The sequence below is a fragment of the Cuculus canorus genome, chromosome 2, assembly GCF_017976375.1.
Source record: "Cuculus canorus isolate bCucCan1 chromosome 2, bCucCan1.pri, whole genome shotgun sequence".
NCBI classification, from domain to species: domain Eukaryota; kingdom Metazoa; phylum Chordata; class Aves; order Cuculiformes; family Cuculidae; genus Cuculus; species Cuculus canorus.
This window is the reverse complement of record NC_071402.1, coordinates 160408152-160434878: the sequence shown is the minus strand read 5'-3', so window position 1 is coordinate 160434878 and position 26727 is coordinate 160408152. Positions and strand designations below refer to the sequence as shown.

At 58.4% G+C, this 26727-nt stretch overlaps 1 protein-coding gene across 2 annotated transcripts in view; it reads right to left on the bottom strand.

Annotated features, from left to right (window-relative positions):
- The window catches only part of MYO1G (myosin IG), a 60353-nt gene extending 39833 nt beyond the window's left edge, over positions 1 to 20520 (bottom strand). For both annotated transcript variants that reach the window (XM_054057234.1, XM_054057235.1), the window contains exon 1: positions 20399 to 20520. In XM_054057234.1, the coding sequence (XP_053913209.1) occupies positions 20399 to 20493 (95 nt within the window). In that variant the 5' untranslated portion in view covers positions 20494 to 20520. The remainder of the gene's footprint in view (positions 1 to 20398) is intronic.
- Positions 20521 to 26727: the final 6207 nt, after the last annotated feature.

Below are 26727 nucleotides of genomic sequence, written 5' to 3'. Positions count from 1 at the left end.
GGGTGGAGGACATCCTGAGGGTGATGATGGGATGAGGGGTGGAGGACATCCTGAGGGTGATGATGGGATGAGGGGTGGAGGACATCCTGAGGGTGATGGGATGAGGGGTGGAGGACATCCTGAGGGTGATGATGGGATGGAGGACATCCTGAGGGTGATGGGATGAGGGGTGGAGGACATCCTGAGGGTGATGATGGGATGGAGGACATCCTGAGGGTGATGGGATGAGGGGTGGAGGACATCCTGAGGGTGAGGATGGGATGAGGGATGGAGGACATCCTGAGGGTGAGGATGGGATGAGGGGTGGAGGACATCCTGAGGGTGATGGGATGAGGGGTGGAGGACATCCTGAGGGTGATGGGATGAGGGGTGGAGGACATCCTGAGGGTGATGATGGGATGAGGGATGGAGGACATCCTCAGGGTGATGATGGGATGAGGGATGGAGGACATCCTGAGGGTGATGATGGGATGAGGGGTGGAGGACATCCTGAGGGCGATGATGGGATGAGGGATGGAGGACATCCTGAGGGTGATGATGGGATGAGGGATGGAGGACATCCTGAGGGTGATGATGGGATGAGGGATGGAGGACATCCTGAGGGTGAGGATGGGATGAGGGGTGGAGGACATCCTGAGGGTGATGATGGGATGAGGGGTGGAGGACATCCTGAGGGTGATGATGGGATGAGGGATGGAGGACATCCTGAGGGTGATGATGGGATGAGGGGTGGAGGACATCCTGAGGATGATGATGGGATGAGGGATGGAGGACATCCTGAGGGCGATGATGGGATGAGGGATGGAGGACATCCTGAGGGTGATGATGGGATGAGGGGTGGAGGACATCCTGAGGGTGATGATGGGATGAGGGGTGGAGGACATCCTGAGGGTGATGATGGGATGAGGGGTGGAGGACATCCTGAGGGTGATGGGATGAGGGGTGGAGGACATCCTGAGGGTGATGATGGGATGAGGGGTGGAGGACATCCTGAGGGTGATGATGGGATGAGGGGTGGAGGACATCCTGAGGGTGATGATGGGAGGAGGGGTGGAGGACATCCTGAGGGTGATGATGGGATGAGGGGTGGAGGACATCCTGAGGGTGATGATGGGATGAGGGATGGAGGACATCCTGAGGGTGATGATGGGAGGAGGGGTGGAGGACATCCTGAGGTGATGATGGGATGAGGGGTGGAGGACATCCTGAGGGTGATGGGATGAGGGATGGAGGACATCCTGAGGGTGATGGGATGAGGGGTGGAGGACATCCTGAGGGCGATGATGGGATGAGGGATGGAGGACATCCTGAGGGTGATGATGGGATGAGGGGTGGAGGACATCCTGAGGGTGATGAGATGAGGGATGGAGGACATCCTGAGGGTGATGATGGGATGAGGGGTGGAGGACATCCTGAGGGTGATGATGGGATGAGGGGTGGAGGACATCCTGAGGGTGATGGGAGGAGGGGTGGAGGACATCCTGAGGGTGATGGGATGAGGGATGGAGGACATCCTGAGGGTGATGATGGGATGAGGGGTGAAGGACATCCTGAGGGTGATGATGGGATGAGGGGTGGAGGACATCCTGAGGGTGATGATGGGATGAGGGATGGAGGACATCCTGAGGTGATGATGGGATGAGGGGTGAAGGACATCCTGAGGGTGATGATGGGATGAGGGGTGAAGGACATCCTGAGGGTGATGATGGGAGGAGGGGTGGAGGACATCCTGAGGGTGATGGGATGAGGGGTGGAGGACATCCTGAGGGTGATGGGATGAGGGATGGAGGACATCCTGAGGGCGATGGGAGGAGGGGTGGAGGACATCCTGAGGGCGATGGGATGAGGGATGGAGGACATCCTGAGGGTGATGATGGGATGAGGGGTGGAGGACATCCTGAGGGTGATGAGATGAGGGATGGAGGACATCCTGAGGGTGATGATGGGATGAGGGGTGGAGGACATCCTGAGGGTGATGATGGGATGAGGGGTGGAGGACATCCTGAGGGTGATGGGATGAGGGATGGAGGACATCCTGAGGGTGATGATGGGATGAGGGGTGAAGGACATCCTGAGGGTGATGATGGGATGAGGGGTGGAGGACATCCTGAGGGTGATGATGGGATGAGGGATGGAGGACATCCTGAGGTGATGATGGGATGAGGGGTGAAGGACATCCTGAGGGTGATGATGGGATGAGGGGTGAAGGACATCCTGAGGGTGATGATGGGAGGAGGGGTGGAGGACATCCTGAGGGTGATGGGATGAGGGGTGGAGGACATCCTGAGGGTGATGGGATGAGGGATGGAGGACATCCTGAGGGCGATGGGAGGAGGGGTGGAGGACATCCTGAGGGCGATGGGATGAGGGATGGAGGACATCCTGAGGGTGATGATGGGATGAGGGGTGGAGGACATCCTGAGGGTGATGATGGGATGAGGGGTGGAGGACATCCTGAGGGTGATGGGATGAGGGGTGGAGGACATCCTGAGGGTGATGATGGGATGAGGGATGGAGGACATCCTGAGGGTGATGATGGGATGAGGGGTGGAGGACATCCTGAGGGCGATGATGGGATGAGGGATGGAGGACATCCTGAGGGTGATGATGGGATGAGGGGTGGAGGACATCCTGAGGGTGATGGGATGAGGGATGGAGGACATCCTGAGGGTGATGGGATGAGGGGTGGAGGACATCCTGAGGGTGATGATGGGATGAGGGGTGGAGGACATCCTGAGGGTGATGATGGGATGAGGGATGGAGGACATCCTGAGGGTGATGATGGGATGAGGGATGGAGGACATCCTGAGGGTGATGATGGGATGAGGGATGGAGGACATCCTGAGGGTGATGATGGGATGAGGGGTGGAGGACATCCTGAGGGTGATGATGGGATGAGGGGTGGAGGACATCCTGAGGGTGATGATGGGATGAGGGGTGGAGGACATCCTGAGGGTGATGATGGGATGAGGGATGGAGGACATCCTGAGGGTGATGATGGGATGAGGGGTGGAGGACATCCTGAGGGTGATGGGATGAGGGATGGAGGACATCCTGAGGGTGATGGGATGAGGGGTGGAGGACATCCTGAGGGTGATGATGGGATGAGGGGTGGAGGACATCCTGAGGGTGATGATGGGATGAGGGGTGGAGGACATCCTGAGGGTGATGATGGGATGAGGGATGGAGGACATCCTGAGGGTGATGATGGGATGAGGGGTGGAGGACATCCTGAGGGTGATGATGGGATGAGGGGTGGAGGACATCCTGAGGGTGATGATGGGATGAGGGATGGAGGACATCCTGAGGGTGATGATGGGATGAGGGATGGAGGACATCCTGAGGGTGATGATGGGATGAGGGGTGGAGGACATCCTGAGGGTGATGATGGGATGAGGGGTGGAGGACATCCTGAGGGTGATGATGGGATGAGGGGTGGAGGACATCCTGAGGGTGATGATGGGATGAGGGGTGGAGGACATCCTGAGGGTGATGATGGGATGAGGGATGGAGGACATCCTGAGGGTGATGATGGGATGAGGGGTGGAGGACATCCTGAGGGTAATGATGGGATGAGGGGTGGAGGACATCCTGAGGGTGATGGGATGAGGGGTGGAGGACATCCTGAGGGTGATGATGGGATGAGGGGTGGAGGACATCCTGAGGATGATGATGGGAGGAGGGGTGGAGGACATCCTGAGGATGATGATGGGAGGAGGGGTGGAGGACATCCTGAGGGTGATGGGATGAGGGGTGGAGGACATCCTGAGGGTGATGATGGGATGAGAGATGGAGGACATCCTGAGGGTGATGATGGGATGAGGGATGGAGGACATCCTGAGGGTGATGATGGGAGGAGGGGTGGAGGACATCCTGAGGGTGATGGGATGAGGGGTGGAGGACATCCTGAGGGTGATGATGGGATGAGGGATGGAGGACATCCTGAGGGTGATGGGATGAGGGGTGGAGGACATCCTGAGGGTGATGATGGGATGAGGGGTGGAGGACATCCTGAGGGTGATGATGGGAGGAGGGGTGGAGGACATCCTGAGGGTGATGGGATGAGGGGTGGAGGACATCCTGAGGGCGATGATGGGATGAGGGATGGAGGACATCCTGAGGGTGATGGGATGAGGGATGGAGGACATCCTGAGGGTGATGATGGGAAGAGGGGTGGAGGACATCCTGAGGGTGATGGGATGAGGGATGGAGGACATCCTGAGGGTGATGATGGGATGAGGGGTGGAGGACATCCTGAGGGCGATGATGGGATGAGGGATGGAGGACATCCTGAGGGTGATGGGATGAGGGATGGAGGACATCCTGAGGGTGATGGGATGAGGGGTGGAGGACATCCTGAGGGTGATGGGATGAGGGGTGGAGGACATCCTGAGGGTGATGGGATGAGGGGTGGAGGACATCCTGAGGGTGATGATGGGATGAGGGATGGAGGACATCCTGAGGTGATGATGGGATGAGGGGTGGAGGACATCCTGAGGGTGATGATGGGATGAGGGGTGGAGGACATCCTGAGGGTGATGATGGGATGAGGGATGGAGGACATCCTGAGGGCGATGATGGGATGAGGGGTGGAGGACATCCTGAGGGTGATGATGGGATGAAGGGTGGAGGACATCCTGAGGGTGATGGGATGAGGGGTGGAGGACATCCTGAGGGTGATGATGGGATGAGGGGTGGAGGACATCCTGAGGGTGATGATGGGATGAGGGGTGGAGGACATCCTGAGGGTGATGATGGGATGAGAGATGGAGGACATCCTGAGGGTGATGATGGGATGAGGGATGGAGGACATCCTGAGGGTGATGATGGGAGGAGGGGTGGAGGACATCCTGAGGGTGATGATGGGATGAGGGATGGAGGACATCCTGAGGGTGATGGGATGAGGGATGGAGGACATCCTGAGGGTGATGGGATGAGGGATGGAGGACATCCTGAGGGTGATGATGGGATGAGGGGTGGAGGACATCCTGAGGGTGATGATGGGATGAGGGGTGGAGGACATCCTGAGGGTGATGGGATGAGGGATGGAGGACATCCTGAGGGTGATGATGGGATGAGGGGTGGAGGACATCCTGAGGGTGATGATGGGATGAGGGATGGAGGACATCCTGAGGGTGATGATGGGATGAGGGGTGGAGGACATCCTGAGGGTGATGATGGGATGAGGGGTGGAGGACATCCTGAGGGTGATGGGATGAGGGGTGGAGGACATCCTGAGGGTGATGATGGGATGAGGGATGGAGGACATCCTGAGGGTGATGATGGGATGAGGGGTGGAGGACATCCTGAGGTGATGATGGGATGAGGGGTGGAGGACATCCTGAGGGTGATGATGGGATGAGGGGTGGAGGACATCCTGAGGGTGATGATGGGATGAGGGATGGAGGACATCCGTAGGGCGATGATGGGATGAGGGGTGGAGGACATCCTGAGGGTGATGATGGGATGAGGGGTGGAGGACATCCTGAGGGCGATGGGATGAGGGGTGGAGGACATCCTGAGGGTGATGATGGGATGAGGGGTGGAGGACATCCTGAGGGTGATGATGGGATGAGGGGTGGAGGACATCCTGAGGGTGATGGGATGAGGGATGGAGGACATCCTGAGGGTGATGATGGGATGAGGGGTGGAGGACATCCTGAGGGTGATGATGGGATGAGGGGTGGAGGACATCCTGAGGGTGATGATGGGATGAGGGGTGGAGGACATCCTGAGGGTGATGATGGGATGAGGGGTGGAGGACATCCTGAGGGTGATGATGGGATGAGGGGTGGAGGACATCCTGAGGGTGATGATGGGATGAGGGATGGAGGACATCCTGAGGGTGATGATGGGATGAGGGGTGGAGGACATCCTGAGGGTGATGATGGGATGAGGGATGGAGGACATCCTGAGGGTGATGATGGGATGAGGGGTGGAGGACATCCTGAGGGTGATGGGATGAGGGATGGAGGACATCCTGAGGGTGATGGGATGAGGGGTGGAGGACATCCTGAGGGTGATGATGGGATGAGGGATGGAGGACATCCTGAGGGTGATGATGGGATGAGGGATGGAGGACATCCTGAGGGTGATGATGGGATGAGGGGTGGAGGACATCCTGAGGGTGATGATGGGATGAGGGGTGGAGGACATCCTGAGGGTGATGATGGGATGAGGGGTGGAGGACATCCTGAGGGTGATGATGGGATGAGGGGTGGAGGACATCCTGAGGGTGATGATGGGATGAGGGGTGGAGGACATCCTGAGGGTGATGATGGGATGAGGGATGGAGGACATCCTGAGGGTGATGGGATGAGGGATGGAGGACATCCTGAGGGTGATGATGGGATGAGGGGTGGAGGACATCCTGAGGGTGATGGGATGAGGGGTGGAGGACATCCTGAGGGTGATGATGGGATGAGGGATGGAGGACATCCTGAGGGTGATGATGGGATGAGGGGTGGAGGACATCCTGAGGGTGATGATGGGATGAGGGATGGAGGACATCCTGAGGGTGATGATGGGATGAGGGATGGAGGACATCCTGAGGGTGATGGGATGAGGGATGGAGGACATCCTGAGGATGATGGGATGAGGGGTGGAGGACATCCTGAGGGTGATGATGGGATGAGGGATGGAGGACATCCTGAGGGTGATGGGAGGAGGGGTGGAGGACATCCTGAGGGTGATGGGATGAGGGATGGAGGACATCCTGAGGGTGATGATGGGATGAGGGATGGAGGACATCCTGAGGGTGATGATGGGATGAGGGATGGAGGACATCCTGAGGGTGATGATGGGATGAGGGGTGAAGGACATCCTGAGGGTGATGGGATGAGGGGTGGAGGACATCCTGAGGGTGATGATGGGATGAGGGATGGAGGACATCCTGAGGGTGATGATGGGATGAGGGATGGAGGACATCCTGAGGGTGATGATGGGATGAGGGGTGGAGGACATCCTGAGGGCGATGATGGGATGAGGGGTGGAGGACATCCTGAGGGTGATGATGGGATGAGGGGTGAAGGACATCCTGAGGGTGATGGGATGAGGGGTGGAGGACATCCTGAGGGTGATGATGGGATGAGGGGTGGAGGACATCCTGAGGGTGATGATGGGATGAGGGGTGGAGGACATCCTGAGGGTGATGGGATGAGGGATGGAGGACATCCTGAGGGTGATGGGATGAGGGATGGAGGACATCCTGAGGGTGATGGGATGAGGGGTGGAGGACATCCTGAGGGTGATGATGGGATGAGGGGTGGAGGACATCCTGAGGGTGATGATGGGATGAGGGATGGAGGACATCCTGAGGGTGATGATGGGATGAGGGATGGAGGACATCCTGAGGGTGATGGGATGAGGGATGGAGGACATCCTGAGGGTGATGATGGGATGAGGGATGGAGGACATCCTGAGGGTGATGATGGGATGAGGGGTGGAGGACATCCTGAGGGTGATGGGATGAGGGGTGGAGGACATCCTGAGGGTGATGGGATGAGGGGTGGAGGACATCCTGAGGGTGATGATGGGATGAGGGATGGAGGACATCCTGAGGGCGATGGGATGAGGGATGGAGGACATCCTGAGGGTGATGGGATGAGGGGTGGAGGACATCCTGAGGGTGATGGGATGAGGGGTGGAGGACATCCTGAGGGTGATGATGGGATGAGGGATGGAGGACATCCTGAGGGTGATGATGGGATGAGGGATGGAGGACATCCTGAGGGTGATGATGGGATGAGGGATGGAGGACATCCTGAGGGTGATGATGGGATGAGGGATGGAGGACATCCTGAGGGTGATGATGGGATGAGGGGTGGAGGACATCCTGAGGGTGATGATGGGATGAGGGATGGAGGACATCCTGAGGGTGATGATGGGATGAGGGATGGAGGACATCCTGAGGGTGATGATGGGATGAGGGGTGGAGGACATCCTGAGGGTGATGGGATGAGGGGTGGAGGACATCCTGAGGGTGATGATGGGATGAGGGGTGGAGGACATCCTGAGGGTGATGGGATGAGGGGTGGAGGACATCCTGAGGGTGATGATGGGATGAGGGGTGGAGGACATCCTGAGGATGATGGGATGAGGGGTGGAGGACATCCTGAGGGTGATGATGGGATGAGGGGTGGAGGACATCCTGAGGGTGATGATGGGATGAGGGATGGAGGACATCCTGAGGGTGATGGGATGAGGGGTGGAGGACATCCTGAGGGTGATGATGGGATGAGGGGTGGAGGACATCCTGAGGGTGATGATGGGATGAGGGATGGAGGACATCCTGAGGTGATGATGGGATGAGGGATGGAGGACATCCTGAGGGTGATGGGATGAGGGGTGGAGGACATCCTGAGGGTGATGGGATGAGGGGTGGAGGACATCCTGAGGTGATGATGGGATGAGGGGTGGAGGACATCCTGAGGGTGATGATGGGATGAGGGGTGGAGGACATCCTGAGGGTGATGATGGGATGAGGGATGGAGGACATCCTGAGGGTGATGGGATGAGGGGTGGAGGACATCCTGAGGGTGATGATGGGATGAGGGGTGGAGGACATCCTGAGGGTGATGGGATGAGGGATGGAGGACATCCTGAGGGTGATGATGGGATGAGGGGTGGAGGACATCCTGAGGGTGATGGGATGAGGGGTGGAGGACATCCTGAGGTGATGATGGGATGAGGGGTGGAGGACATCCTGAGGGTGATGGGATGAGGGGTGGAGGACATCCTGAGGGTGATGATGGGATGAGGGATGGAGGACATCCTGAGGTGATGATGGGATGAGGGATGGAGGACATCCTGAGGGTGATGGGATGAGGGGTGGAGGACATCCTGAGGGTGATGGGATGAGGGGTGGAGGACATCCTGAGGGTGATGGGATGAGGGGTGGAGGACATCCTGAGGGTGATGGGAGGAGGGGTGGAGGACATCCTGAGGGTGATGGGATGAGGGGTGGAGGACATCCTGAGGGTGATGGGAGGAGGGATGGAGGACATCCTGAGGGTGATGATGGGATGAGGGGTGGAGGACATCCTGAGGGTGATGATGGGATGAGGGATGGAGGACATCCTGAGGGTGATGATGGGATGAGGGGTGGAGGACATCCTGAGGGTGATGGGATGAGGGGTGGAGGACATCCTGAGGGTGATGATGGGATGAGGGGTGGAGGACATCCTGAGGGTGATGATGGGATGAGGGATGGAGGACATCCTGAGGGTGATGATGGGATGAGGGATGGAGGACATCCTGAGGGTGATGATGGGATGAGGGGTGGAGGACATCCTGAGGGTGATGATGGGATGAGGGGTGGAGGACATCCTGAGGGTGATGATGGGATGAGGGATGGAGGACATCCTGAGGGTGATGATGGGATGAGGGATGGAGGACATCCTGAGGGTGATGATGGGATGAGGGGTGGAGGACATCCTGAGGGTGATGATGGGAGGAGGGATGGAGGACATCCTGAGGGTGATGATGGGATGAGGGATGGAGGACATCCTGAGGGTGATGATGGGATGAGGGGTGGAGGACATCCTGAGGGTGATGATGGGATGAGGGGTGGAGGACATCCTGAGGGCGATGATGGGATGAGGGGTGGAGGACATCCTGAGGGTGATGATGGGATGAGGGATGGAGGACATCCTGAGGGTGATGATGGGATGAGGGATGGAGGACATCCTGAGGGTGATGGGATGAGGGGTGGAGGACATCCTGAGGGTGATGATGGGATGAGGGATGGAGGACATCCTGAGGGTGATGGGATGAGGGGTGGAGGACATCCTGAGGGTGATGGGATGAGGGATGGAGGACATCCTGAGGGTGATGATGGGATGAGGGGTGGAGGACATCCTGAGGGTGATGATGGGATGAGGGATGGAGGACATCCTGAGGGTGATGGGATGAGGGATGGAGGACATCCTGAGGGTGATGATGGGATGAGGGATGGAGGACATCCTGAGGGTGATGATGGGATGAGGGGTGGAGGACATCCTGAGGGTGATGATGGGATGAGGGGTGGAGGACATCCTGAGGGTGATGATGGGAGGAGGGGTGGAGGACATCCTGAGGGTGATGATGGGATGAGGGGTGGAGGACATCCTGAGGGGGATGATGGGATGAGGGGTGGAGGACATCCTGAGGGTGATGATGGGATGAGGGATGGAGGACATCCTGAGGGTGATGATGGGATGAGGGATGGAGGACATCCTGAGGGTGATGATGGGATGAGGGGTGGAGGACATCCTGAGGGCGATGATGGGATGAGGGGTGGAGGACATCCTGAGGGTGATGATGGGATGAGGGGTGAAGGACATCCTGAGGGTGATGGGATGAGGGGTGGAGGACATCCTGAGGGTGATGATGGGATGAGGGGTGGAGGACATCCTGAGGGTGATGATGGGATGAGGGGTGGAGGACATCCTGAGGGTGATGGGATGAGGGATGGAGGACATCCTGAGGGTGATGGGATGAGGGATGGAGGACATCCTGAGGGTGATGGGATGAGGGGTGGAGGACATCCTGAGGGTGATGATGGGATGAGGGGTGGAGGACATCCTGAGGGTGATGATGGGATGAGGGATGGAGGACATCCTGAGGGTGATGATGGGATGAGGGATGGAGGACATCCTGAGGGTGATGGGATGAGGGATGGAGGACATCCTGAGGGTGATGATGGGATGAGGGATGGAGGACATCCTGAGGGTGATGATGGGATGAGGGGTGGAGGACATCCTGAGGGTGATGGGATGAGGGGTGGAGGACATCCTGAGGGTGATGGGATGAGGGGTGGAGGACATCCTGAGGGTGATGATGGGATGAGGGATGGAGGACATCCTGAGGGCGATGGGATGAGGGATGGAGGACATCCTGAGGGTGATGGGATGAGGGGTGGAGGACATCCTGAGGGTGATGGGATGAGGGGTGGAGGACATCCTGAGGGTGATGATGGGATGAGGGATGGAGGACATCCTGAGGGTGATGATGGGATGAGGGATGGAGGACATCCTGAGGGTGATGATGGGATGAGGGGTGGAGGACATCCTGAGGGTGATGATGGGATGAGGGGTGGAGGACATCCTGAGGGTGATGATGGGATGAGGGATGGAGGACATCCTGAGGGTGATGATGGGATGAGGGATGGAGGACATCCTGAGGGTGATGATGGGATGAGGGATGGAGGACATCCTGAGGGTGATGATGGGATGAGGGGTGGAGGACATCCTGAGGGTGATGATGGGATGAGGGATGGAGGACATCCTGAGGGTGATGATGGGATGAGGGATGGAGGACATCCTGAGGGTGATGATGGGATGAGGGGTGGAGGACATCCTGAGGGTGATGGGATGAGGGGTGGAGGACATCCTGAGGGTGATGATGGGATGAGGGGTGGAGGACATCCTGAGGGTGATGGGATGAGGGGTGGAGGACATCCTGAGGGTGATGATGGGATGAGGGGTGGAGGACATCCTGAGGATGATGGGATGAGGGGTGGAGGACATCCTGAGGGTGATGATGGGATGAGGGGTGGAGGACATCCTGAGGGTGATGATGGGATGAGGGATGGAGGACATCCTGAGGGTGATGGGATGAGGGGTGGAGGACATCCTGAGGGTGATGATGGGATGAGGGGTGGAGGACATCCTGAGGGTGATGATGGGATGAGGGATGGAGGACATCCTGAGGTGATGATGGGATGAGGGATGGAGGACATCCTGAGGGTGATGGGATGAGGGGTGGAGGACATCCTGAGGGTGATGGGATGAGGGGTGGAGGACATCCTGAGGTGATGATGGGATGAGGGGTGGAGGACATCCTGAGAGTGATGATGGGATGAGGGGTGGAGGACATCCTGAGGGTGATGATGGGATGAGGGATGGAGGACATCCTGAGGGTGATGGGATGAGGGGTGGAGGACATCCTGAGGGTGATGATGGGATGAGGGGTGGAGGACATCCTGAGGGTGATGGGATGAGGGATGGAGGACATCCTGAGGGTGATGATGGGATGAGGGGTGGAGGACATCCTGAGGGTGATGGGATGAGGGGTGGAGGACATCCTGAGGTGATGATGGGATGAGGGGTGGAGGACATCCTGAGGGTGATGGGATGAGGGGTGGAGGACATCCTGAGGGTGATGATGGGATGAGGGATGGAGGACATCCTGAGGTGATGATGGGATGAGGGATGGAGGACATCCTGAGGGTGATGGGATGAGGGGTGGAGGACATCCTGAGGGTGATGGGATGAGGGGTGGAGGACATCCTGAGGGTGATGGGAGGAGGGGTGGAGGACATCCTGAGGGTGATGGGAGGAGGGGTGGAGGACATCCTGAGGGTGATGGGAGGAGGGGTGGAGGACATCCTGAGGGTGATGGGATGAGGGGTGGAGGACATCCTGAGGGTGATGGGATGAGGGGTGGAGGACATCCTGAGGGTGATGGGAGGAGGGATGGAGGACATCCTGAGGGTGATGATGGGATGAGGGGTGGAGGACATCCTGAGGGTGATGATGGGATGAGGGATGGAGGACATCCTGAGGGTGATGATGGGATGAGGGGTGGAGGACATCCTGAGGGTGATGGGATGAGGGGTGGAGGACATCCTGAGGGTGATGATGGGATGAGGGGTGGAGGACATCCTGAGGGTGATGATGGGATGAGGGATGGAGGACATCCTGAGGGTGATGATGGGATGAGGGATGGAGGACATCCTGAGGGTGATGATGGGATGAGGGGTGGAGGACATCCTGAGGGTGATGATGGGATGAGGGGTGGAGGACATCCTGAGGGTGATGATGGGATGAGGGATGGAGGACATCCTGAGGGTGATGATGGGATGAGGGATGGAGGACATCCTGAGGGTGATGATGGGATGAGGGGTGGAGGACATCCTGAGGGTGATGATGGGAGGAGGGATGGAGGACATCCTGAGGGTGATGATGGGATGAGGGATGGAGGACATCCTGAGGGTGATGATGGGATGAGGGGTGGAGGACATCCTGAGGGCGATGATGGGATGAGGGGTGGAGGACATCCTGAGGGTGATGATGGGATGAGGGATGGAGGACATCCTGAGGGTGATGATGGGATGAGGGATGGAGGACATCCTGAGGGTGATGGGATGAGGGGTGGAGGACATCCTGAGGGTGATGATGGGATGAGGGGTGGAGGACATCCTGAGGGTGATGGGATGAGGGGTGGAGGACATCCTGAGGGTGATGGGATGAGGGATGGAGGACATCCTGAGGGTGATGATGGGATGAGGGGTGGAGGACATCCTGAGGGTGATGATGGGATGAGGGATGGAGGACATCCTGAGGGTGATGGGATGAGGGATGGAGGACATCCTGAGGGTGATGATGGGATGAGGGATGGAGGACATCCTGAGGGTGATGATGGGATGAGGGGTGGAGGACATCCTGAGGGTGATGATGGGATGAGGGGTGGAGGACATCCTGAGGGTGATGATGGGAGGAGGGGTGGAGGACATCCTGAGGGTGATGATGGGATGAGGGGTGGAGGACATCCTGAGGGTGATGATGGGATGAGGGGTGGAGGACATCCTGAGGGTGATGATGGGATGAGGGGTGGAGGACATCCTGAGGGTGATGGGATGAGGGATGGAGGACATCCTGAGGACGATGATGGGATGAGGGGTGGAGGACATCCTGAGGGTGATGGGAGGAGGGGTGGAGGACATCCTGAGGGCGATGATGGGATGAGGGATGGAGGACATCCTGAGGGTGATGGGATGAGGGATGGAGGACATCCTGAGGGTGATGATGGGATGAGGGGTGGAGGACATCCTGAGGGTGATGATGGGATGAGGGGTGGAGGACATCCTGAGGGTGATGATGGGATGAGGGGTGGAGGACATCCTGAGGGTGATGATGGGATGAGGGATGGAGGACATCCTGAGGGTGATGGGATGAGGGATGGAGGACATCCTGAGGGTGATGATGGGATGAGGGGTGGAGGACATCCTGAGGGTGATGGGATGAGGGATGGAGGACATCCTGAGGGTGATGATGGGATGAGGGGTGGAGGACATCCTGAGGGTGATGGGATGGGGGGTGGAGGACATCCTGAGGGTGATGATGGGATGAGGGGTGGAGGACATCCTGAGGGTGATGATGGGATGAGGGGTGGAGGACATCCTGAGGGTGATGATGGGATGAGGGGTGGAGGACATCCTGAGGGTGATGGGATGAGGGGTGGAGGACATCCTGAGGGTGATGATGGGATGAGGGGTGGAGGACATCCTGAGGGTGATGGGATGAGGGATGGAGGACATCCTGAGGGTGATGATGGGATGAGGGGTGGAGGACATCCTGAGGGTGATGATGGGAGGAGGGGTGGAGGACATCTTGAGGGTGATGGGATGAGGGGTGGAGGACATCCTGAGGGTGATGATGGGATGAGGGATGGAGGACATCCTGAGGGTGATGGGATGAGGGATGGAGGACATCCTGAGGGTGATGGGATGAGGGGTGGAGGACATCCTGAGGGTGATGGGATGAGGGGTGGAGGACATCCTGAGGGTGATGGGATGAGGGATGGAGGACATCCTGAGGGTGATGATGGGATGAGGGATGGAGGACATCCTGAGGGTGATGGGATGAGGGGTGGAGGACATCCTGAGGGTGATGGGATGAGGGGTGGAGGACATCCTGAGGGTGATGATGGGATGAGGGGTGGAGGACATCCTGAGGATGATGGGATGAGGGGTGGAGGACATCCTGAGGGTGATGATGGGATGAGGGGTGGAGGACATCCTGAGGGTGATGATGGGATGAGGGATGGAGGACATCCTGAGGGTGATGGGATGAGGGGTGGAGGACATCCTGAGGGTGATGATGGGATGAGGGGTGGAGGACATCCTGAGGGTGATGATGGGATGAGGGATGGAGGACATCCTGAGGTGATGATGGGATGAGGGATGGAGGACATCCTGAGGGTGATGGGATGAGGGGTGGAGGACATCCTGAGGGTGATGGGATGAGGGGTGGAGGACATCCTGAGGTGATGATGGGATGAGGGGTGGAGGACATCCTGAGGGTGATGATGGGATGAGGGGTGGAGGACATCCTGAGGGTGATGATGGGATGAGGGATGGAGGACATCCTGAGGGTGATGGGATGAGGGGTGGAGGACATCCTGAGGGTGATGATGGGATGAGGGGTGGAGGACATCCTGAGGGTGATGGGATGAGGGATGGAGGACATCCTGAGGGTGATGATGGGATGAGGGGTGGAGGACATCCTGAGGGTGATGGGATGAGGGGTGGAGGACATCCTGAGGTGATGATGGGATGAGGGGTGGAGGACATCCTGAGGGTGATGGGATGAGGGGTGGAGGACATCCTGAGGGTGATGATGGGATGAGGGATGGAGGACATCCTGAGGTGATGATGGGATGAGGGATGGAGGACATCCTGAGGGTGATGGGATGAGGGGTGGAGGACATCCTGAGGGTGATGGGATGAGGGGTGGAGGACATCCTGAGGGTGATGGGATGAGGGGTGGAGGACATCCTGAGGGTGATGGGAGGAGGGGTGGAGGACATCCTGAGGGTGATGGGAGGAGGGGTGGAGGACATCCTGAGGGTGATGGGAGGAGGGGTGGAGGACATCCTGAGGGTGATGGGAGGAGGGGTGGAGGACATCCTGAGGGTGATGGGATGAGGGGTGGAGGACATCCTGAGGGTGATGGGATGAGGGGTGGAGGACATCCTGAGGGTGATGGGAGGAGGGTTGGAGGACATCCTGAGGGTGATGATGGGATGAGGGGTGGAGGACATCCTGAGGGTGATGATGGGATGAGGGATGGAGGACATCCTGAGGGTGATGATGGGATGAGGGGTGGAGGACATCCTGAGGGTGATGGGATGAGGGGTGGAGGACATCCTGAGGGTGATGATGGGATGAGGGGTGGAGGACATCCTGAGGGTGATGATGGGATGAGGGATGGAGGACATCCTGAGGGTGATGATGGGATGAGGGATGGAGGACATCCTGAGGGTGATGATGGGATGAGGGGTGGAGGACATCCTGAGGGTGATGATGGGATGAGGGGTGGAGGACATCCTGAGGGTGATGATGGGATGAGGGATGGAGGACATCCTGAGGGTGATGATGGGATGAGGGATGGAGGACATCCTGAGGGTGATGATGGGATGAGGGATGGAGGACATCCTGAGGGTGATGATGGGAGGAGGGATGGAGGACATCCTGAGGGTGATGATGGGATGAGGGATGGAGGACATCCTGAGGGTGATGATGGGATGAGGGGTGGAGGACATCCTGAGGGTGATGATGGGATGAGGGGTGGAGGACATCCTGAGGGCGATGATGGGATGAGGGGTGGAGGACATCCTGAGGGTGATGATGGGATGAGGGATGGAGGACATCCTGAGGGTGATGATGGGATGAGGGATGGAGGACATCCTGAGGGTGATGGGATGAGGGGTGGAGGACATCCTGAGGGTGATGATGGGATGAGGGGTGGAGGACATCCTGAGGGTGATGGGATGAGGGGTGGAGGACATCCTGAGGGTGATGGGATGAGGGATGGAGGACATCCTGAGGGTGATGATGGGATGAGGGGTGGAGGACATCCTGAGGGTGATGATGGGATGAGGGATGGAGGACATCCTGAGGGTGATGGGATGAGGGATGGAGGACATCCTGAGGGTGATGATGGGATGAGGGATGGAGGACATCCTGAGGGTGATGATGGGATGAGGGGTGGAGGACATCCTGAGGGTGATGATGGGATGAGGGGTGGAGGACATCCTGAGGGTGATGATGGGAGGAGGGGTGGAGGACATCCTGAGGGTGATGATGGGATGAGGGGTGGAGGACATCCTGAGGGGGATGATGGGATGAGGGGTGGAGGACATCCTGAGGGTGATGATGGGATGAGGGATGGAGGACATCCTGAGGGTGATGATGGGATGAGGGATGGAGGACATCCTGAGGGTGATGATGGGATGAGGGGTGGAGGACATCCTGAGGGCGATGATGGGATGAGGGGTGGAGGACATCCTGAGGGTGATGATGGGATGAGGGGTGAAGGACATCCTGAGGGTGATGGGATGAGGGGTGGAGGACATCCTGAGGGTGATGATGGGATGAGGGGTGGAGGACATCCTGAGGGTGATGATGGGATGAGGGGTGGAGGACATCCTGAGGGTGATGGGATGAGGGATGGAGGACATCCTGAGGGTGATGGGATGAGGGATGGAGGACATCCTGAGGGTGATGGGATGAGGGGTGGAGGACATCCTGAGGGTGATGATGGGATGAGGGGTGGAGGACATCCTGAGGGTGATGATGGGATGAGGGATGGAGGACATCCTGAGGGTGATGATGGGATGAGGGATGGAGGACATCCTGAGGGTGATGGGATGAGGGATGGAGGACATCCTGAGGGTGATGATGGGATGAGGGATGGAGGACATCCTGAGGGTGATGATGGGATGAGGGGTGGAGGACATCCTGAGGGTGATGGGATGAGGGGTGGAGGACATCCTGAGGGTGATGGGATGAGGGGTGGAGGACATCCTGAGGGTGATGATGGGATGAGGGATGGAGGACATCCTGAGGGCGATGGGATGAGGGATGGAGGACATCCTGAGGGTGATGGGATGAGGGGTGGAGGACATCCTGAGGGTGATGGGATGAGGGGTGGAGGACATCCTGAGGGTGATGATGGGATGAGGGATGGAGGACATCCTGAGGGTGATGATGGGATGAGGGATGGAGGACATCCTGAGGGTGATGGGATGAGGGATGGAGGACATCCTGAGGGTGATGGGATGAGGGGTGGAGGACATCCTGAGGGTGATGGGATGAGGGATGGAGGACATCCTGAGGGTGATGGGATGAGGGGTGGAGGACATCCTGAGGGTGATGGGATGAGGGATGGAGGACATCCTGAGGGTGATGATGGGATGAGGGGTGGAGGACATCCTGAGGGTGATGGGATGAGGGATGGAGGACATCCTGAGGGTGATGGGATGAGGGGTGGAGGACATCCTGAGGGTGATGGGATGAGGGATGGAGGACATCCTGAGGGTGATGGGATGAGGGATGGAGGACATCCTGAGGGTGATGGGATGAGGGATGGAGGACATCCTGAGGGTGATGATGGGATGAGGGGTGGAGGACATCCTGAGGGTGATGATGGGATGAGGGGTGGAGGACATCCTGAGGGTGATGATGGGATGAGGGGTGGAGGACATCCTGAGGGTGATGGGATGAGGGATGGAGGACATCCTGAGGGTGATGGGATGAGGGATGGAGGACATCCTGAGGGTGATGGGATGAGGGGTGGAGGACATCCTGAGGGTGATGGGATGAGGGGTGGAGGACATCCTGAGGGTGATGATGGGATGAGGGGTGGAGGACATCCTGAGGGTGATGATGGGATGAGGGGTGGAGGACATCCTGAGGGTGATGGGATGAGGGGTGGAGGACATCCTGAGGGTGATGGGATGAGGGGTGGAGGACATCCTGAGGGTGATGATGGGATGAGGGGTGGAGGACATCCTGAGGGTGATGGGATGAGGGGTGGAGGACATCCTGAGGGTGATGGGATGAGGGGTGGAGGACATCCTGAGGGTGATGGGATGAGGGGTGGAGGACATCCTGAGGGTGATGATGGGATGAGGGATGGAGGACATCCTGAGGGTGATGGGATGTGGGGATGAGGGACATCTGGAAGTCCCAGTTGCTCCCAGACCCAGTACTGGAGGTCCCAGTTGCCCCCAGTCCCAATACTGGAGATCCCAATTGCTCCCAGTTGCTCCCAGTTCCAGTACTGGAGGTCCCAATTACTCCCAGTTGCTCCCACTCCAATCACTGGAGGTCCCAGTTGCCCCCAGTCCCAGTACTGGAGGTCCCAGTTGCTCCCAGTCCCAATACTGGAGATCCCAGTTGTTCCCAGTCCCAATACTGTAAGTCCCAGTTGCTCCCAGTCCCAGTACTGGAAGTCCCAGTTGCCCCCAGTCCCAGTACTGGAGATCCCAGTTACTCCCAGTTGCCCCCAGTCCTGGCGCTGGAGATCCCAGTTGCCCCCAGTCCCAGTACTGGAGGTCCCAGTTGCCCCCAGTCCCGGCACTGGGACTTCCGGCCACACCCCAGGCTCCATCACGGCACTGTGCATCCCAGTTGCCCCCAGTCCCAGCACTGGAGGTCCCAGTTGCTCCCAGTTGCCCTCAGTCCCGGCATTGGAGGTCCCAGTTGCTCCCAGTCCCAATACTGGAGGTCCCAGTTGCTCCCAGTCCCAATACTGGAGATCCCAGTTGCTCCCAGTTGCTCCCAGTCCCAATACTGGAGATCCCAGTTACTCCCAGTTGCCCCCAGTCCCAGTACTGGAGGTCCCAGTTGCTCCCAGTCCCAGTACTGGAGATCCCAGTTACTCCCAGTTGTCCCCAGTCCTGGCACTGGAGGTCCCAGTTGCTCCCAGTCCCAGTACTGGAGATCCCAGTTACTCCCAGTTGCCCCCAGTCCCAGCACTGGAGGTCCCAGTTGCTCCCAGTTGCCCTCAGTCCCGGCATTGGAGGTCCCAGTTGCTCCCAGTCCCAATACTGGAGGTCCCAGTTGCTCCCAGTCCCAATACTGGAGATCCCAGTTGCTCCCAGTTGCTCCCAGTCCCAATACTGGAGATCCCAGTTACTCCCAGTTGCCCCCAGTCCCAGTACTGGAGGTCCCAGTTGCTCCCAGTCCCAGTACTGGAGATCCCAGTTACTCCCAGTTGTCCCCAGTCCTGGCACTGGAGGTCCCAGTTGCCCCCAGTCCCAGTACTGGAGGTCCCAGTTGCCCCCAGTTCCAGTACTGGAGGTCCCCGTTGCTCCCAGTTGCCCCCAGTCCCAGCCCTGGAGGTCCCAGTTGCTCCCAGTTGCCCCCAGTCCCGGCACTGGGACTTCCGGCCACACCCCAGGCTCCATCACGGCACTGTGCATCCCAGTTGCTCCCAGTTCCACCCCAGTTGCCCCCAGTCCCAGTACCGGAGGTCCCAGTTGCCCCCAGTCCCAGTACTGGAGATCCTCTTTGCTCCCAGTCCCAGTACTGGAGATCCCAATTGCTCCCAGTTGCCCCCAGTCCCAGCCCTGGAGATCCCAGTTGCCCCCAGTCCCAATACTGGAGATCCCAGTTGCTCCCAGTCCCAGTACTGGAGATCCCAGTTGCTCCCAGTCCCAGTACCGGAGGTTCCAGTTACTCCCAGTTGCCCCCAGTCCCATCACTGGAGGTCCCAGTTGCTCCCAGTTGCCCCCAGTCCCGGCACTGGGACTTCCGGCCACACCCCAGGCTCCATCACGGCACTGTGCATCCCAGTTGCCCCCAGTTCCCCCCCAGTTCCCCCCAGTTCCCCCCCAGTCCCCCCAGTACCGCCGGCGCAGGTTGCTGAGGAGCTCCTCCATGGTGACCTCCTGGAGAAGGACACAGTCGGCGACGCCGATCTCGCGCCCCTCCGCCTCCGCCATTGCGCCCACGACCGCTTCCCCTTCCTGTGCCAACGGCGGCGCCGGCGCAGCGTCACCGTCACCGTCACCGTCCCCAACCGCGGGGGGACGGACACAGCCCGAGAGGCGCCATGGAGTCCCATCACCACCACCACCACCACCGATGACCGTCGCCGAGATGGGCAAACCCATCGCTGCGTCCTCAACGCCATCAAAGCGTCCTCAAAGCCATTCAAAGCGTTCTCAACGCCATCGCCGCGTCCTCAACGCCATCAAAGCGTCCTCAAAGCCATCGCTGTGACCTCAACGCCATCGCTGCGACCTCGACGCCTTCAAAGCGTCCTCAACGCCATCACTGCGTCCTCAACGCCATCAAAGTGTCCTCAACGCCATCGCCGCGTCCTCGACGCCATCAAAGCGTCCTCAAAGCCATCAAAGCGTCCTCAACGCCATCACAGCGTCCTCAACGCCATCAAAGTGTCCTCGACGCCATCACAGCGTCCTCAAAGCCATCAAAGCGTCCTCAATGCCATCAAAGCGTCCTCGACGCCATCAAAGTGTCCTCGACGCCATCAAAGTGTCCTCGACGCCATCGCTGCGTCCTCGACGCCATCAAAGCGTCCTCAATGCCATCAAAGTGTCCTCAATGCCATCACCGCGTCCTCAATGCCATCGCTGTGACCTCAATGCCATCAAAGCGTCCTCGACGCCATCACTGCGTCCTCAATGCCATCAAAGCGTCCTCGACGCCATCAAAGCGTCCTCAAAGTCATCAAAGCGTCCTCAACGCCATCACTGCGTCCTCAACGCCATCAAAGTGTCCTCAATGCCATCGCTGCGTCCTCGACGCCATCAAAGTGTCCTCAATGCCATCGCTGCGTCCTCGACGCCATCAAAGCGTCCTCAACGCCATTGCTGCGTCCTCAAAGTCATCGCTGTGTCCTCGACACCATCAAAGCGTCCTCAATGCCATCGCTGCGTCCTCAACGCCATCGCTGTGTCCTCGACGCCATCAAAGCGTCCTCAACGCCATCGCTGCGTCCTCAAAGCCATCAAAGTGTCCTCGACGCCATCGCCACGTCCTCGACGCCATCACTGCGTCCTCAATGCCATCGCTGCGTCCTCGACGCCATCGCTGCGTCCTCGACGCCATCGCTGCGTCCTCGACGCCATCAAAGCGTCCTCAACGCCATCACTGCGTCCTCAACGCCATCGCTGCGTCCTCGATGCCATCAAAGCGTCCTCAACGCCATCAAAGCGTCCTCGACGCCATCGCTGCGCCCTCAAAGCCATCAAAGCGTCCTCGACGCCATCACTGCGTCCTCAACGCCATCAAAGCGTCCTCAAAGCCATCACTGCGTCCTCAACGCCATCGCTGTGACCTCAATGCCATCGCTGTGACCTCAATGCCATCGCCGCGTCCTCGACGCCATCGCTGTGACCTCAATGCCATCGCCGCGTCCTCGACGCCATCGCTGTGACCTCAATGCCATCGCTGCGACCTCAATGCCATCGCCGCGTCCTCGACGCCATCGCTGTGTCCTCGATGCCATCGCTGCGTCCTCGACGCCATCGCTGCGTCCTCGACGCCATCGCCGCGTCCTCGACGCCATTCAAAGCGTTCTCAACGCCATCACAGTGTCCTCAACGCCAAAGCGTCCTCAACGCCATTCAAAGCGTCCTCGATGCCATCAAAGCGTCCTCAACGCCATCACTGCGTCCTCAACGCCATCAAAGCGTCCTCAAAGTCATTATTGCGTCAACGCCATCGCTGCGTCCTCAATGCCATCACTGCGCCCTCAACGCATCACTGCGCCCTCAACGCCATTATTGCATCCTCGAACCCATCACCGCGTCCTCAAACCCATCACTGCGTCCTCGACGCCATCACCGCGATGATGCCATCACCACATCCTCAAACCCATCGCCACGTCCTCACCGCCACCGCCGTGTCCTCAAACCCATCGCCGCGTTCTCAACGCCACCGCCGCGTCCTCCAACCCATCGCTGCGTCGACACCATCGCCGCATCCTGAAAGCCATCACTGCGTCCTCAACACCATTGCCGCGTCCTCAACCCCATCACATCCTCAAACCCATCGCCGCATCAACACCATCGCCGTATCGTCGACACCATCACTGCATCCTCAACACTATCAAAGCGTCCTCCAACCCATCGCCACGTCCTCAAAGCCATCACATCCTCGACGCCATCACCACGTCCTCAAACCCATCACTGCATCCTCGACGCCATCACTGTGTCCTCAAACCCATCGCCACGTCAACGCCATCACCGCGTCCTCAAACCCATCGCCGTGTCCTTGACATCATTATTGCGTCAATGCCCATCACTGCGTCTTCAGCGCCATCAAAGCGTCCTCAATGCCATCACTGCGTCCTCAAAGCCATCACTGCGTTCTCAACGCCATCGCCACATCCTCAAACCCATCGCCGCGTCCTCAACGTCATTATTGCATCCTCAAAGTCATTATTGCGTCCTCAACGCTATCACCGTGTCCTCAACGCCATCACCGTGTCCTTGACATCATTATTGCGTCCTCAACGCCATCAAAGCGTCCTCAATGCCATCACCACGTCCTCAAACCCACTGCCGTGTCCTCGACACCATCACCACATCCTCAGACCCACCACCGCGTCCTCAACGCCATCACTGCGTCCTCAAACCCATCGCCGCGTCCTCAACATCATTATTGCGTCCTCCAACGCCATCGCCGCATCCTCAACGCCATCACCACGTCCACAAACCCCATCACCGTATCGTCGACACCATCACCGCATCCTCAACGCCATCACCGTGTCCTCAAACCCATCACCACGTCCCCAACACCATCACCGCGTCCTCAATGCCATCGCTGTGTCCTCAATGCCATCGCTGCGTCCTCAATGCCATCAAAGCGTCCTCAATGCCATCGCTGCGTCCTCAATGCCATCGCTGCGTCCTCAACGCCATCAAAGCGTCCTCAATGCCATCGCTGCGTCCTCAATGCCATCGCTGCGTCCTCAACGCCATCAAAGCGTCCTCAAAGCCATCAAAGCGTCCTCAACGCCATCACTGCGTCCTCAACGCCATCGCCGCGTCCTCGACGCCATCAAAGCGTCCTCGACGCCATCACCGCATCCTCAACGCCATCAAAGCGTCCTCAACGCCATCACAGCGTCCTCAAAGCCATCGCTGCGTCCTCGACGCCATCAAAGCGTCCTCGACGCCATCAAAGTGTCCTCGACGCCATCAAAGTGTCCTCGATGCCATCGCTGCGTCCTCGACGCCATCAAAGCATCCTCGATGCCATCAAAGTGTCCTCAACGCCATCGCTGCGTCCTCAACGCCATCAAAGCGTCCTCAATGCCATCAAAGCGTCCTCAATGCCATCGCCGCGTCCTCAACACCATTCAAAGCGTCCTCGACGCCATCAAAGCGTCCTCAATGCCATCGCCGCGTCCTCAACACCATTCAAAGCGTCCTCGACGCCATCAAAGCGTCCTCAACGCCATTCAAAGCGTCCTCGATGCCATCACAGCGTCCTCAATGCCATCGCCGCATCCTCGACGCCATCAAAGCGTCCTCAAAGCCATCAAAGCGTCCTCAAAGCCATCGCTGCGTCCTCAATGCCATCGCTGCGTCCTCAACGCCATCAAAGCGTCCTCAACGCCATCAAAGCGTCCTCAACGCCATCGCTGCGTCCTCAAAGTCATCGCTGCGTCCTCAACACCATCGCTGCGTCCTCGACGCCATCGCTGCGTCCTCAATGCCATCGCTGCGTCCTCAATGCCATCGCTGCGTCCTCGACGCCATCAAAGCGTCCTCAACGCCATCGCTGCGTCCTCAACGCCATCACTGCGTCCTCGACGCCATCAAAGTGTCCTCAACGCCATCACTGCGTCCTCGACGCCATCAAAGCGTCCTCAACGCCATCAAAGTGTCCTCAATGCCATCGCTGCGTCCTCGACGCCATCAAAGCGTCCTCGACGCCAAAGTGTCCTCAATGCCATCGCTGCGTCCTCGACGCCATCAAAGCGTCCTCAACGCCATCAAAGCGTCCTCAATGCCATCGCTGCGTCCTCAATGCCATCGCTGCGTCCTCAATGCCATCAAAGCGTCCTCAATGCCATCAAAGCGTCCTCAACACCATCGCTGCGTCCTCAATGCCATCGCTGCGTCCTCAACGCCATCAAAGTGTCCTCAAAGCCATTCAAAGCGTTCTCAACGCCATCACAGTGTCCTCAACGCCATCGCCGCGTCCTCAATGCCATCAAAGCGTCCTCGACGCCATCAAAGCGTCCTCGACGCCATCAAAGTGTCCTCAATGCCATCGCCGCATCCTCGACACCATCGCTGCATCCTCGATGCCATCGCCGCGTCCTCAACGCCTTCAAAGCGTCCTCGACGCCATCAAAGTGTCCTCGACGCCATCAAAGCGTCCTCAACGCCACTGCCACGTCCTCAACGCCATCACTGCGTCCTCAACGCCATCAAAGCGTCCTCAACGCCATCAAAGCGTCCTCAACGCCATCGCTGCGTCCTCAAAGCCATCAAAGCGTCCTCGACGCCATCAAAGCGTCCTCAACGCCATCAAAGTGTCCTCAAAGCCATTCAAAGCGTTCTCAACGCCATCACAGTGTCCTCAACGCCATCGCCGCGTCCTCAACGCCATCAAAGCGTTCTCAAAGCCATTGCTGTGACCTCAATGCCATCGCTGCGTCCTCAATGCCATCGCTGCGTCCTCAACGCCATCAAAGTGTCCTCAACGCCATCGCCGCGTCCTCAATGCCATCAAAGCGTCCTCGACGCCATCAAAGCGTCCTCAACGCCATCAAAGCGTCCTCAACGCCATCAAAGCGTCCTCAATGCCATCAAAGCGTCCTCAATGCCATCAAAGCGTCCTCAACGCCATCAAAGCGTCCTCAACGCCATTCAAAGCGTCCTCAATGCCATCAAAGTGTCCTCAACGCCATCGCCACGTCCCCAAAGCCAAAGTGTCCTCAACACCTTCAAAGCATCCTCAACACCATCACTGCGTCCTCGACGCCATCACCGCGTCCTCAACGCCATCAAAGCGTCCTCAACGCCATCAAAGCGTCCTCAAAGCCATCGCCGCGTCCTCAACGCCATCGCCGTGTCCTGAAACCCATCACCACGTCCTCGACGCCATAACCACATCCTCAAACCCATCGCCGCGTCCTTGTCACCATCACCGCGTCCTCAAACCCATCAGTGTCCTCAACGTCATCGCCGCATCCTCAACGCCATCGCTGCGTTGACGCCATCACATCCTCAACGCCATCACCACATCCTCAAACCCATTGCCGCGTCCTCGACACCATCACCACATCCTCAGACCCACCACCGCGTCCTCGACGCCGTCACCGCGTCCTGGACACCATCACTGCGTCCTCAAACCCATCACTGCATCCTCGACACCATCACTGTGTCCTCAAACCCATCACCGCGTCCTCAACATCATTATTGCGTCCTCAAACCCATCGCCGCGTCAACGCCATCACCGCGTCCTCAACGCCATCACTGCGTCCTCAAACCCATTGCCGTGTCCTTGACATCATTATTGCGTCAACGCCATCACTGCGTCCTCAGTGCCATCAAAGCGTCCTCAACGCCATCAAAGCGTCCTCAATGCCATCGCTGCGTCCTCAAAGTCATCGCTGTGTCCTCGACGCCATCACTGCGTCCTCAAAGCCATCACTGCGTCCTCGACGCCATCGCTGCGTCCTCAAAGTCATCGCTGTGTCCTCGACGCCATCAAAGCGTCCTCAACGCCATCAAAGCGTCCTCAACGCCATCAAAGCGTCCTCGACGCCATCGCTGCGTCCTCGACGCCATCGCTGCGTCCTCAATGCCATCACTGCGTCCTCAATGCCATCACTGCGTCCTCGACGCCATCAAAGCGTCCTCGACGCCATCACTGTGTCCTCGATGCCATCACTGCGTCCTCAACGCCATCAAAGCGTCCTCAACGCCATCAAAGCGTCCTCAACGCCATCGCTGCGTCCTCGACGCCATCAAAGCGTCCTCAACGCCATCAAAGTGTCCTCAATGCCATCGCTGCGTCCTCGACGCCATCAAAGCGTCCTCAACGCCATCAAAGCGTCCTCGACGCCAAAGTGTCCTCAATGCCATCGCTGCGTCCTCGACGCCATCAAAGCGTCCTCAATGCCATCGCTGCGTCCTCAATGCCATCAAAGCGTCCTCAACGCCATCAAAGTGTCCTCAAAGCCATTC